This window comes from Glandiceps talaboti, chromosome 7, assembly GCF_964340395.1.
Source record: "Glandiceps talaboti chromosome 7, keGlaTala1.1, whole genome shotgun sequence".
NCBI lineage: Eukaryota > Metazoa > Hemichordata > Enteropneusta > Spengelidae > Glandiceps > Glandiceps talaboti.
The window spans coordinates 297,197-311,822 of record NC_135555.1 but is presented as its reverse complement, the minus strand read 5'-3'; the positions used below and the strand labels follow the sequence as shown (position 1 = coordinate 311,822).

The window sequence follows — 14,626 nt, the reverse complement described above, 5'->3', positions numbered from 1 at the left end:
TTGGGATTCCATGTTATGGAATGAAGAGAACACAGTAGGTCCCTCAGCCCGAGTCAGGGGAATATTGAACACAGTAGGTCCCTTGCGTCAGGCGAGTATTGAATTAGGACAACATAATATATCGCTCTGGAAACATAGAAAAGACTAATTCAGAGATGAACTTGGTGAACCTTTAGAATCATTATTACTAAATAGAAAATCTTGTCTATTTGCCAAATGTATAAGACTGTGAGAACATCTCATTTTTCATTTTTTCAAACAGATTTGTTTGTGATGAAATTCTTGCCACCAGCACATTGACATCAACGATGTTTATCACCCTTTTCAATACACTTTATAGACATATGTAGCAGGTTCTCATGATACTGATGACATAAAATTTACCTTGGAAATGTTACTACTGTTTGCTCAATGGATTCTCCAGTTAGGATAGTTCTGTTCATGTATTTTATACAGTTAATGAGTACAAAACACAGCTTGAATGTTCAAAATGTCTTTCACCTTGTGCAAAATTGTTGATCATGCAATCATTTTGTTAAAAAACTTTCATACATAAGTACAACTTGGCATTTGGGTATATTTTCAATACCAAGGGGCAGCTTGTGCTATCTCACAAATTACAAAATATTTCAGAAAACTGTGTATTAGAAATCTACTGTTAAAATCTACCTTTTCATCCAACATTAAGGAGGCTCATTGGTATAAAAAGAAACTTGATCAAATATTCTACAATGTACAGTATGATATATAGAATGCTGAATTTTACAAAATAATTATTGGTAGTTGAAACTTTTGAAGTAGATTTGAGAAACTTGATGTTGGATTGCATTTCTGATGGCGTTAACTATAGGTTTTGCTGTAATTGCTGTATGCAGCTAAACAAAAAATAGGCAGGCTGTTAACTCTCATCATTGATGGCTGTTCTCATCTTGTCTCACTCTACCTCCAGATGATAAAATGAATGTATAAATACACATACAAAATAAATTCTTAGATTTCTTTTAAACCCATGAGCCTCCTAAAAAATGTTGTTACATACTTCCAAAAATAGGAATCCCTTTATTTTCCGTCTTAGACAGTACACTGGGTAGCCCGGTACGAAACTCAAGTATACTATCAAAGTAAGTGCTGTGTGGTGCTACAGCCATGATGGGGGCCTCTGAAGACGGTGCCTGTTTGCCTTTGATTGTTATATAATGGAACCCTGCCAGGAAGAACTGAAACCGACCAATTTTTTCTAAAAGAGCCTTGATAACCCTAGTGTAAAAGATATATCAAAAACAAAAATAAATCTAGGCAGAGAAGCTAGCATGCTTAGCAATCCATACGTACCAGCACTCTGAAAGCAAGGAAAATGATGACACCTCTGCCATCAAAGTGAAGTGAGTATTTCACTATTTATTAAAGTTTGCAATTTACATAATGTATCATCTGTTTTTAGCAAGCCATGTACATATCAAAGGAAAAAAGTTAAAATATGATTTAGTTTCCCTGTTGATGGAGGAGTCATATGAATGAATTTTATAATATGGTATGTATATGTACATGTAAATGTAGTATTTCAGTTTGTCACAATGACAAGTGATTGTGAGTGTGAACATGTTGCCTCTACAACCCCTACAAAGAAATAACAGACTGATTCATTATTGTCAAGACAATTGGACCATGCAATATTTATGAAAGATAGGGTATAGAGACTAATGCCACTCCACAACCATAATTTCATTGTTATAATGTTGGTAACTGCAATTAATAACCATGCAGCATTTGATTATTTAATGACACAGATATGTATAAGGTGATAGAAAGATAGCAAAAGAGTTTTATCACAGGACAGATATGACATAATGGCACAATTGCTCCCATACATTGCTTGTAGCTGCTTGCAGCGCACACTTCATAGCTGCACCCCATGCTTACTACTCAATGATGTGCTAGCTTTTGGATGTTATGAAATGTTGTATCTATCTATGTACATTGGATGTTATGAAATGTTGTATCTATCTATGTACATTGTATGTACATAGAAAATACACTACACAGTTTGCAGAGAAAATACACTTTCCTGTTGTACCAGCAACATGTTTGTATGGAGTATACTATGTCGCATACAAATATGGTGATGTTGGATTGATATAAAATGATAAATGGAGTATGCTGGCATATAAGTATTAATGTGGTAGATCAATGTCTGAGAAGACTTGATAACAGTAGCATCTTGAAAGCCATACAAAGTTGATTCTTTCTTTTACACATTCAGAACTATGTCAGCATGACATCTAAGTATAGTAAGTTAATCATGCTAACAGGGAGATGCTAGTAATATTTTCATCAAAAATTCTAATTCACTTTAACATTGTGCAGCAACATTCCCTTCCCCCAAATTAAGTATCTATTTTGTCTAAACTTTATCAAAGGCTAAGATAACATGCTCTCTCCGTATGTCCATACTTCCAAATCATATACTTTGAGATTTGTATTTTTCTATTTACGTGGGATAAAATCAAGTATGGCAACAAAATATTTTCTATACATTTTCATTATTCAATACACTGACCAATTTATTATTAACAAGTCATTGAGAATGACATAGTCCCCGCTATGATTGGGTTTTAAGGAACTGGCAGTTTATGTTGTCATTTTCTTGATATCACTACTCTGATCATGCAACAACACTTGTGAACCTAAATCAAACAGACTTAGATATGTTGTGTCTGCTCATTGGACATGGGACATGCCTACTCCTCAAGATGACGTTATGGAATAAACCATTCAACAATAAAGAATAGGACGGGTATGGGGGGTGGGGGGACCTGTTCAAGCATGTCTGAGTTATGGCTTTGGACATGGAAAATTCGCAAACAAAATGGCTGCCAGGCAGCCATATTGGATCGTATCACGATGAAAATGGATATGCACATGTATGTCATAGAACACTATCCTAAAACCAACTTTGAATGAGATCTGTTCAAACATGTCCGAGTTATGGCTTTAGACAGGGAAAATTTGCAAACAAAATGGCTGCTAGGCGGCCATATTGGATCGTATCATGAAACAAATTGACGTGCATATGTATGCCATTGTATGTTGCCCCTGTACCATGTTTGAAAGAAATCGGTTGAGGCATCTCCAAGAAACGGCTGCGGACGGACGGACGGACGGATGCACAGACAGATGGAACCCAATCCATAAGTCCCCGTCCCGGACTTCGTCCGGCGGGGACTAATTACATCCATATTATCAATAGACCATCATGCAAATCATTCCCAAATTAAATGAACTATGTATGAGTGAATAGCTTAGAAAAGTAGCAAAATTTATTTTACAGGCACAGGTGTATGATAAAATCATTTGATTAAACACTTTCACATTTTTCTTCTACATTTTGACTTTCTTGTAATCTTCCAACAGTTCATTAATTAAAATACATTTCAAAATGCTTAATATACATTTCAGAACATTTAGAATCTCTGTGTGGTAAATTTTTGGTTTGAACAATATTGCGCTGGTTAGTTTTATCAGCCACCTGTATCACTGTGTGATATTATTGCAGACGATGCATGTTTAGCTGAAGATGTAGGGGTTCAATGATTGGCGCCCTCTGTGTTGACATTTTTACACTCTATTGTTTGTATCAGAGCAACACAATTTTACACACACAAATGAAACGGAAGTTTACTCTCATGTCTTTTTGTAATATTGAAATTATCTTAATATATCTAACAGTACTGGGAGGTATCAAACCCTACTTTGAACACCTAGATAAGAATATCATTCCACTACAACTCGTTTGAGTGTGTGGCTATACTTGTGCACAACAAGGAATCAAACCTGCATGGCTTTAAAGATATTTAGATAAGTTACAGTGAACTAGGAAAGACAAGTTTTCATAGAAGTCACTTCCCTCAAACACTTTACATCAGTGTGACTAATGGATGAAATCAATGTATGTATATTTCCTTTGTTCAGACATAGGGAGGTGACTGTCATCATAAAGTACCAGTAACATTCTGACTTCAAAATCACAGAATTTACCAGCGAATGGAAATGGCATCTTATACTTGATCTTTTTACATTAGTACTATATAGCCAGCAGCAAAAGTGAACCAGGGAACAGACTTAAGAATACCACCACCATCATGATGCCTTCTAGAGTCTGATGCATTGATTCTGAGGTCATCCTCTAGTGTCAAAAACATGGACTTATCAGTTATTCTTCCTTTCTAACCCCTGCCACTTCTGTCACATTGCTCAGCCTATGAACATGGGATATCCTGCAATCCCAGCTCACAGGAGATTTGCCATATAATACATACATCAAATCAAAGCAAATTACGCAAATGAAATCATACATTCTTATCTACATCAAACAAAAACAAGAAACAAACTGACAAAAAACATACAAACAAAAAGATGTGCACATTTCAATGGTCTGGTTTCAGTAGATTCATTACAATAATTTGTTGTTCACATATTTTTGACAATGTGATACAAACACTTATTATAAATGTGCCTTTAATATACACACAATGTGGTGACATGGCACTTACATGTAGCATATTGAAGCTTTTTAAATTAATGACATTTCTAGTTTTATGTTTAGCTTGAAATGGCAAACAGGCACTGCCACTGATTATTACAATAGATAATGGCCATCTTTCCTATCATAACTGTAGTGTACGAGAAGAGTTCACCTGATGATAATGAACTGGTACGGAAGGCTACATTTTAACATTGAAAATTGTTGATTATCTGTGCTTAAGCAAATTCTAGTTTTCTAAGTAACATGCTCAAGACATTAAAAAAAAGAGGTCTAATACTTTGGCAAAAAATAACAAGAAAAAAAAAATGACCCTAAGGTAATAAATAAACCAAAAGTTCCTCAGATATATTCAGACTGATTTGTAACTTTAAAAAATAAAAGTTTCTGAAATCACTAAAAAGTGTCTGAAACAGAGGAAATACAAGAGGAAGTACAAATTGAAAGAACATACTTCCAAAGAAAGGAGTATAGGCCGACTCAATCCTTCCAACACCTGTAGGAATGTTAAAAGCAAAGAGGACTGCTAACGGATCAACGAAGGAAGAATGGGGAGCAATTACAGCCAAAGGAGCTTCACGTGATGATGCCTGTTTGCCCTTGATTGACAGCCAGTGAAATCCAGCTGCGAACAAGGATGCCCTCACTGAATAGAAATATGGTACAGCCCTCACCCATCTGTTAATAAAGGGTGAAAAATTAAGTGAAAACATACAAATAGTGAAACAACTTTGTGCAGATTTTGATAATGCAATGATAGTACTAATCCCATTATGTTCCCACGGCAACAATGAGTACATCAACATAGATTGTAAAACAAAGCATAAACAATCAATCAAACAAGTACAAAGAACAAAAGAGATGTTTAATGTATGTTGAATATTTGACATTAGTACTAGCTGTATCAATCACCCACCTTTATGTTTAAAGTTAGAGAGGCAGGCAGAGATAGTGACAGTGTGCAGGATGATTCATTTACCCAGTGGACATTGAATAACTTGTCTATGATAATTACTAAACGAATATTAAACTTTCTGCATAACATACGTCCACACATTGGAACACATTGTAAACTAGTTTTAGCCACTGGTGATGCCATATCAAATGCATATGGGAAAGCCGCACCATCAAAGTAGCTGGAATGGGGAGCAGCTACGAGCAATGGAGCCTGTAATACAGATGCCCTTTGACCTTTGACCTGAACAGCAAAACCACAACTTTTCAGTCCTAGTGTTGCTAGTGCAGACTGCACTTTTAGAAGCTTCCTATGGGATTGCAAAAAGCACAAACAGTGTTTGGGTTAGTAAGGACTGCAGTGCACAGGTTAGTTTATGTAAATTTGTATACATATTTGTCTCCTTATGAGCTTGGTTTCCATAGCACATAAGTTAGGAAATAGCAAAGCAGCTAGACTGTAACTTAGATAAGTCATTGGTAGAACTCCTATACATGTACTCTGTGTTAGTTGAACATAGGTTATATAGAGTGCCACCACCTTCTGTATCTCTCAGTCTACAATGCGGCAGTTTCTCTTGTTATTAGAGCGCCAGCTACAGTTGGAAAAAATATACATGTTATTTGTACTTGTACTGCAAGTTGCACATATATGTAAAATGCTGTAAAAATTAAATAATACACCACTTGTTTTACATTCACTCACTTACATTCAACAGAATACAGTGGTTTTGACTGAAAGAGTTGCACTGATTTATAATGTTTCTCTGAAACTAAAGTGAACTGAAACTCTCATTTTAGATTCACATACATTTTGTGTCATTTTTGTTCACTTTCATAATTTGCCATTGTATGCATAGAGTCATTTTTAAGTAATGGGACCCAAACATTGCTTTACAGATTGCAGCAGAGTGGGTGTAATCCACCTAAGCTTGTCAGCCATTCCCAACTGAAACTATGATACATACATTAAAACTTAGCAAGTTTTATTACATTTCCCCTTCTCTGGTACTAAATAAGAAGATATATTTTGAAAGTTACAAAAGAGAAACTGAAATATACTATTCCTAAGACTTCTAAGCAATTCTGGTCTGAATAGTTTCAGTTTTGACACCTCTATCCATAACAAGTTCTATGTAATTAGTATGTATCAATTAGCAAGATTCTCTCTCTGGTTGTCACATACCGCTATTCTATCAGTGTATCAATTAGCAAGATTCACTCTCACGTTGTCACATTACTGCTATTCTATCAGTGTATCAATTAGCAAGATTCACTCTCACGTTGTCTGCTATTATATCAGTGTATCAATTAGCAAGATTCACTCTCAGGTTGTCACATTACTGCTATTCTATCAGTGTATCAATTAGCAAGATTCACTCTCACGTTGTCACATTACTGCTATTCTATCAGTGTATCAATTAGCAAGATTCACTCTCAGGTTGTCACATTACTGCTAGTCTATCAGTGTATCAATTAGCAAGGTTCACTCTCACATTGTCACATTACTGCTATGCTAACAGTGTAGCCATAAGGAGAACATATTTGATTCTTTTGATCTGGACAAACTTTTTCTACAGCTTTGCAAGATAAGTGTTTTTCTTACCCAAACATTGATACTAATCTGACATTGTCCTTTAATATTGTACAACCATATGACATTCTCCAGTGTGAAGGGCACTGCTAGAGGGCGCTATAACCAGAAATACAATATTATAGCACTTGTTGACCATCATTATTTACCCTAATGAGTCAATTGTGTGCTGCATGTCTGTGATGTTCAAGTAATCAACATTATTGTAAAGGGACTGCCTTTTGGAGAAGGCAAAATGTGAAAGCCAACTTTCCCAAAAAAATACATCTTTAATTTGTTACACTTGTTTCCTTCTTGATCGTATCAAATGACATCCTAACACTCCTTTACCTATTACTTTTAGTTTGAAATTTTTTTGTAAAAACTCTGTACATGATATGACAGTATCTAGGAGGAATTTGACATCAGCAAAGAAAACTTTTTCTTATTTTTTGTTTCCCACTTCACATCAGACTTCTACATTCCACAAACTTTTGGTTTTTGCATTTTCTTCAACATGTGGACAAGGGAATATAATTTGCAATTCTAATTTGACAAATTTTTTAAACTACATTTATTTGATCTAATAATAACGCCTATGATATTGCATCACAGGACTCAAAATTAACTTTTTCCTTTGGTAGTCCCAGTGGGCTACCAATTTCAGAAAGTGGTAGTCCAAGGACAGCATCGTCGCAAACCACGGCCTGTTTTACGGCAAGAAATAATAACTCTGGCTTGTGAGAATGAAGGATGGTGACCAGTAGTCCCATATTTCTGAACTGAAAAGAGAGTTCCTCTATTGGAAATATGTGTTATGAAAATACTTGCATGTCTGTAACTCTACCAGCCATTAAATCATTGCATAATCAGTGTTAGCCTGAGTGGACTACCAGCTGTAAATCATGGTAGCCTGAGTGACAAGAATTGGTAGTCCGTGGACATGGGACTATGGTAGCCCCATGACAAGAATTGGTAGTCAGTGGACACAGGACTATGGTAGCCCCGTGACAAGAATTGGTAGTCTGTGGGTACAGGACTATGGTACCCCCGTGACAAGAATTGGTAGTCTGTGGATACAGGACTATGGTAACCCCATGACAAGAATTGGTAGTCAGTGGACACAGGACTATGGTAGCCCCATGACAAGAATTGGTAGTCAGTGGACACAGGACTATGGTAACCCCATGACAAGAATTGGTAGTCTGTGGATACAGGACTATGGTAACCCCATGACAAGAATTGGTAGTCAGTGGACACAGGACTATGGTAGCCCCATGACAAGAATTGGTAGTCAGTGGACACAGGACTATGGTAACTCCATGACAAGAATTGGTAGTCTGTGGATACAGGACTATGGTAACCCCATGACAAGAATTGGTAGTCTGTCGATACAGGACTATGGTAACCCCATGACAAGAATTGGTAGTCTGTCGATACAGGACTATGGTAACCCCATGACAAGAATTGGTAGTCTGTGGATACAGGACTATGGTAACCCCATGACAAGAATTGGTAGTCTGTCGATACAGGACTATGGTAACCCCATGACAAGAATTGGTAGTCAGTGGACACAGGACTATGGTAACCCCATGACAAGAATTGGTAGTCAGTGGACACAGGACTATGGTAACCCCATGACAAGAATTGGTAGTCTGTGGATACAGGACTATGGTAACCCCATGACAAGAATTGGTAGTCTGTCGATACAGGACTATGGTAACCCCATGACAAGAATTGGTAGTCTGTGGATACAGGACTATGGTAACCCCATGACAAGAATTGGTAGTCTGTCGATACAGGACTATGGTAACCCCATGACAAGAATTGGTAGTCAGTGGACACAGGACTATGGTAACTCCATGACAAGAATTGGTAGTCAGTGGACACAGGACTATGGTAGCCCCATGACAAGAATTGGTAGTCAGTGGACATGGGACTACCTTTAATTTCAAGCCGTGCATCAGTAGTGAAAACACAAATAGCCAACATGCAATGTGTGCTAAAAAGCCATAATCAACCTTTCAAGCAAAACCACTGTAAACACTACATGTACAACTTCAAGTGTATATATATATATATATATATATATATATATATATATATATATATATATATATATATATATATATATATATATATATATATATATATATATATATATATATATATATATATATATTATACAATGTAGAGGGTAAGATCAAATATAAATGTATGCAGATATATGCAAATTATATGCAAATTTAACATTGAAAGACTTTATCAATACAGACCTTTACTCATTCCAAATATAGATACATGCTTATACTATATGGGTGTGGCACAGTACTATATATATAATGACCAGGGTACCAGTGTATCATTCTAAAACTATCATTTACAATGTAACATAACAACACTACAGTAGATCATTCTAAAAATACATAGATTTCTGTTGTAAAAGTTATTATTATATTAGACATCACATGTAGTCCTGAAAACTGTAATAGTTAAACTGACCAATACATACATGTATGCACTGAGTATGGATGTTCTAACAAACAGCAGTGCAGGACACCCAATTTATAAATTCTGTTTTATTTCCTGACATCTGAGGAAGGAGGTTGTATACCTCAAGAGTATATGTATTTTTATCAACAGTAAAATGTGAGTAAAATGGTCTGGTAACTTACCAGACCTACTCACATTCCATAGATTCACATGGCTACACCTAACTACCTAAATTTTAGTATAACGCTAAAGTACATTACATCAAATTGTATGATCAATTTTGTTATCTCTGACACTGATATTCTGGCCATTATAAATAGTACATACAAAAGGTCATGGTAATTCAATGAAACAAATATACATGACATAATAAACTTGGCAAAAGTATTCTCTCCTCAACGTTAAATGTTTTCTAGAGTAAAACCTTGGCATTTTACAAAGGAAGGTATTTCCAGCAAGACATACTCTACTGTAACAGAAATGGGGATGATAATAGCTGTATTATTACATAACTTGTTAATTGCTATAGTGATCAGAACCATACACAGTTTAAAAGTGAACAAAGTGAAGCAGGTGTATAGTGGTGCCCTTAGGCCTATCAATACTTTTGTAATACTGTTTGTGATAACTGCTATTTTACAAGACAAATTATCATGACTCATAATTTACCAAATTGGTTTTAAAATACAAGCTACTTATCCTGAACACTACACCCATGTAAAAATAATGGTTTGACAGATCAGTTTCATACTGGTATAGAGTAAGATTTTATTATTTCAACATTTTCACTATCACAAACCTAGATTCTGAAATGAATGAAGATCTTAATATAAGATGATTGATAAATTTTGATGCACTGAACTTCTGATTCAAAAACATAATTGGCAAAATTGAATTTCAATGTATTCATCAGAACTTTAATCTGACAACTCTATGTTTAACATTCTTATACTGTGACTTATATACGTCACATTCTGTCAGCCGAAAATGGTCAAAGTAAGCAATTCCTTGTATCTGAACAGTAATTTCATGAAGTAACTTCAATGTGCTGATTTTTGCACAAAAAATGATAGTTTTCAATGATGAGATTTATTAAACAAGAGGCTGAGTTTTGAATTCAGCTATAGAATGCTATGTATATATCATATCCTATACACATGTAAATCAAGAACCAAGTCAGTTTATAATTGAACAATCACCGAGATTGATTGATAGATGCCATTGACCAATCAGTGAGATTGATTGATAGATGCCATTGACCAATCAGTGAGATTGATTGATAGATGCCATTGACCAATCAGTGAGATTGATTGATAGATGCCATTGACCAATCAGTGAGATTGATTGAGAGATGCCATTGACCAATCAGTGAGCGTAATTTTGACATATGCACTTGCACATATCAAAAACTATGACAAAACAAAGCAATTTTTCATAGCTTATACGAGTATTGAACGGCAGGACCTTGACTACATGTTGGTTCTCTTAGCATACTATTGCATAGTCACATCTCCATGGCAACAACACATCAAGCACCTTGCAATAAAAGGTTTCTTACAACATCAAGTAGTAAACTTAGTATGTTATTCTTGAACAACTGTTTTGATTTTAAAATATACTGATGGTTTCAAGAATTAATTAGACAGTGAAATATCATACGTAAAAAGAAACCGTCTACATCGGACACAGGAGACCAATCATGGACATTCAGTGACTAAAGACATCGACTGCAATCAATTTACAAACACACGTATATTATTCCACAAGTTTTGAAGACATTAATATTAAATAATTACATCATTGTCTGATAAAGGTCTGTAGCAGAACAGGTAGAAATGTCACAGTCATTTCTAAGTTACTATTCAAAGGTGCAAATATTTCACTGTCTAATTGTCTGAGTACATAAATATATCACATACATCAATTCCATAATAATAAAGGACTGTCTCATATTGCTGTAATACAGATTAGAAAGCAATGTTTGTAGGGGGGTTGTCATTTCATTTCAACTCTAATATCACACTTTTTGATGAACTTGATTTTGTCATTTGATAGCACACAAAGCACTGTAAAATGTTGAAAATTGTGATTATTCATGCTGACTATTTATAACAATATGCGATGGTTCGTGGTAACTGTTTAGGAGATGATAAAAACTCTCAACTTTATTATGAATGCAAACAATGCATGTAACTGAATAAAATGGTGAGTTTCCTAAGCTGCTACCAGACTCTTTACACAGTCTCCTTAGGATACTAAAAATAAGTGAAAATACTGTATAACTTTCAAAATATTAAAAGCAAGTCAACAACATGCAACAATGCCATCATACAATCTTTATGATACAAGAGACACATGTAATGCAATGATAGTTCACAGGGTATGCTTGACACATGTTATATTAGCAGTTGGACTTGTGTATGACATTCTAACTAACATGAATGTCCACACAGAATAATATCCCTACAGATATATATGACAACTGAAAAAATGACAAGGATTTCTAACAAGTAATATTTGAAGAACCACAAATGTAGCTGTGGTAGTACACTCCCTGAACTGTTATTCATATTATAGTTCTTCTATTATGATAAAGGGATCACCATAATAGTGAGCTTTGTAGTAATCATACAGAATTATATGCACAAGACATTAGATAACAAGCTGAAAAGCAAAATATAATACTGTATAAGTACACTCACTAATGAAATATGGCCAAGATAAATTGTTATGACTTGACTACATGATACTGTCTATTGGGACCATCTTTTCAATTACAACTGTATTTTGAACTTTTCAACTCTGCTTTGTGTTCAATTACCCTTTCATTTTTACATGTTTTAGTCACACATCTCATTTTGAATTCATACACCTTTCATCAATGATCACTTATGTGGAATGACATCAATGATTATACCATGCACAAGCCAAGTTGAACAAAAACTATGGAATATATACTCTGGTCGTGCTACGTCATGACAATCATGTGAGTCTATGGTACAACAGCATGTGTCTTCATCACTGGTTCTGCTGTTTTTAAAATATGAGTCAAAACATTCAAAACTGCCGATTTTTCTTTCATATTACTAGCACTGGCACTGGCATAATTATTATCCATTATTTTTCTTTATTAGCTGGAAAATACTCATGATCGAAGGGTTGTCACTACGAGTCTAGCGACTCGTAGACTAGTGACTGTTAGGTCACTCATATTTTCTTTGGCTGAATGAAGAAAAATATAATGGGAATAACATCTAAATACATACTAGAACATGAAGAATTACTACATGTGGAGTTACACCCTAGTGACCTATGCCCACCAAAAATATAATTATTACTGTAAAGTGTTACTGACAAAATTTCACCTTTTATCGCTTGTAAAATGCATTATGCTATTCAATTTTCACATAAAACACATTAAAACTGTAATTTGCCTCTGTAAACCAATATACATGTCTACATGTATGTTGTTGTCAAACTGTAATATTACACAATCTCTAGAATTCATTCTACATGACAACATTTTTACACATCACATTTCATGGCAATCAAACAAAGAGTAAAACAGACAGATTATTACCAATGAGTAAACATACCTTCTCCATCCTGAAAATGGTTTTTCTTCATCTTTAATCCCAGTCAAGGCAATAAGTGCAAAAATCCAGGCAATAACTACAAATATCAAAATGCCTATGAGGCGTACTGGAAATAATGTTACAGTACATAATGCAATCTGAAATAGAAAATAAAATAAAATAGAGATATGTGATAAATAGTTGCATGGGGGGGGGGGGGGGGGGGGGGCTAAATTTGTACTCTTGTTGCTTTGGTATTAATCTTTACAGCTTGGATATGTGTTTTGTGGACCGAGGTTGTATGGCAGAAGGGTTTAACTTTAGGAGGGGCATAAGACCAAGGTCCACAAAACCTATATCTGGGCCATAAATGTTTTATCATATACCCTGTATAGTGGAATGGGAACATCACCTTGCAGACCAAGGTCGTATGGTGGAAGGGCCCAAATGTAGGATGGCCTATAAGCCATACTACTGAGGTCCACAAAACTCGTATTTGAGTCATAAAGGTTTTATCATATACCTTATGTAGTGGCATGGAAACATCACTTGAATCACATAATCACATGAATTGGAAGTGAAATATTATTTTATTAAATAGTCTTTAAGAAATGAACAAAGCCAAATTACTGAGCAAAGGGATATCGATGATTGTGCCACTTGCCATATTTGGGCAAAGTGCACAACATGATACAGGAAATTATTGCCCAGTTCAATGTGCTGGGTACTTAAAAAAATTGCTGTTATTCAGTACTATCATGGACAAGTCTTCTTCCTAAGGTTTGAATGAGGATGTAATGTTGGTCATACTGTAGAACATGTAGATGACAGCCATCCTAAGATACAAGTCATTGTTTTCTTTCCATCCATTACTGTTCACATATCAAGACAAAAATACTGTAGTACTGGTAGAGAATCAAAACATAATTCATTGGCAGGGATATAAATGTTTCATTTTGAGTTAATCTTTTGTGGATTGATTATCATCATAATATGTGTAAGTGTTAGTAAAACAGTAAAGGAACAAAATAATGAAAAATTAACTGAAAGCTTGGTGTGTAAATTATAATAGTGAAGGAGAATCTTTATTTGAGGAGACCAGTGAATATTTTGACTGTCCACCTAATGTCATCCATAGACCTACTTACACATGTAGAAAGAAGTATGATGAATTTATTGCTATAATCTGACTGAATTTCATTTTTCTATTGATGAAATTAATTTGTATTACTTTATAATAATAATAATAATAATAATAATAATGATTATCATTGTTTTATAAAGGAGTACAATCATGTACATGTAAATTACACACATTACACAATACTCCATCTGATAGAACACACTTGTTACCCTGCATAATACTGTCTTTAAATTTGAAGTTCAGTGATAACTGCATCATGATCTAATGAAATTATGTTTCTCTCTTTAAAATTATCTATCTTTACAGTTTTTCACAATTCATACAGTATGTGATCCATGGTATGACAA

At 34.8% G+C, this 14,626-nt stretch overlaps 1 protein-coding gene across 1 annotated transcript in view; it reads right to left on the bottom strand.

Annotated features, from left to right (window-relative positions):
• LOC144437371 (lysophosphatidylcholine acyltransferase 2-like) overlaps nt 1-14,626 on the bottom strand; it is a 50,773-nt gene that overhangs the window by 35,306 nt on the left and 841 nt on the right. Inside the window, exons 2-3 of the mRNA XM_078126296.1 lie at nt 13,157-13,293; nt 4,995-5,218 (exon numbers count right to left, since the gene is read on the bottom strand). Coding sequence (XP_077982422.1) covers nt 4,995-5,218; nt 13,157-13,293 — 361 coding nt within the window. The remainder of the gene's footprint in view (nt 1-4,994; nt 5,219-13,156; nt 13,294-14,626) is intronic.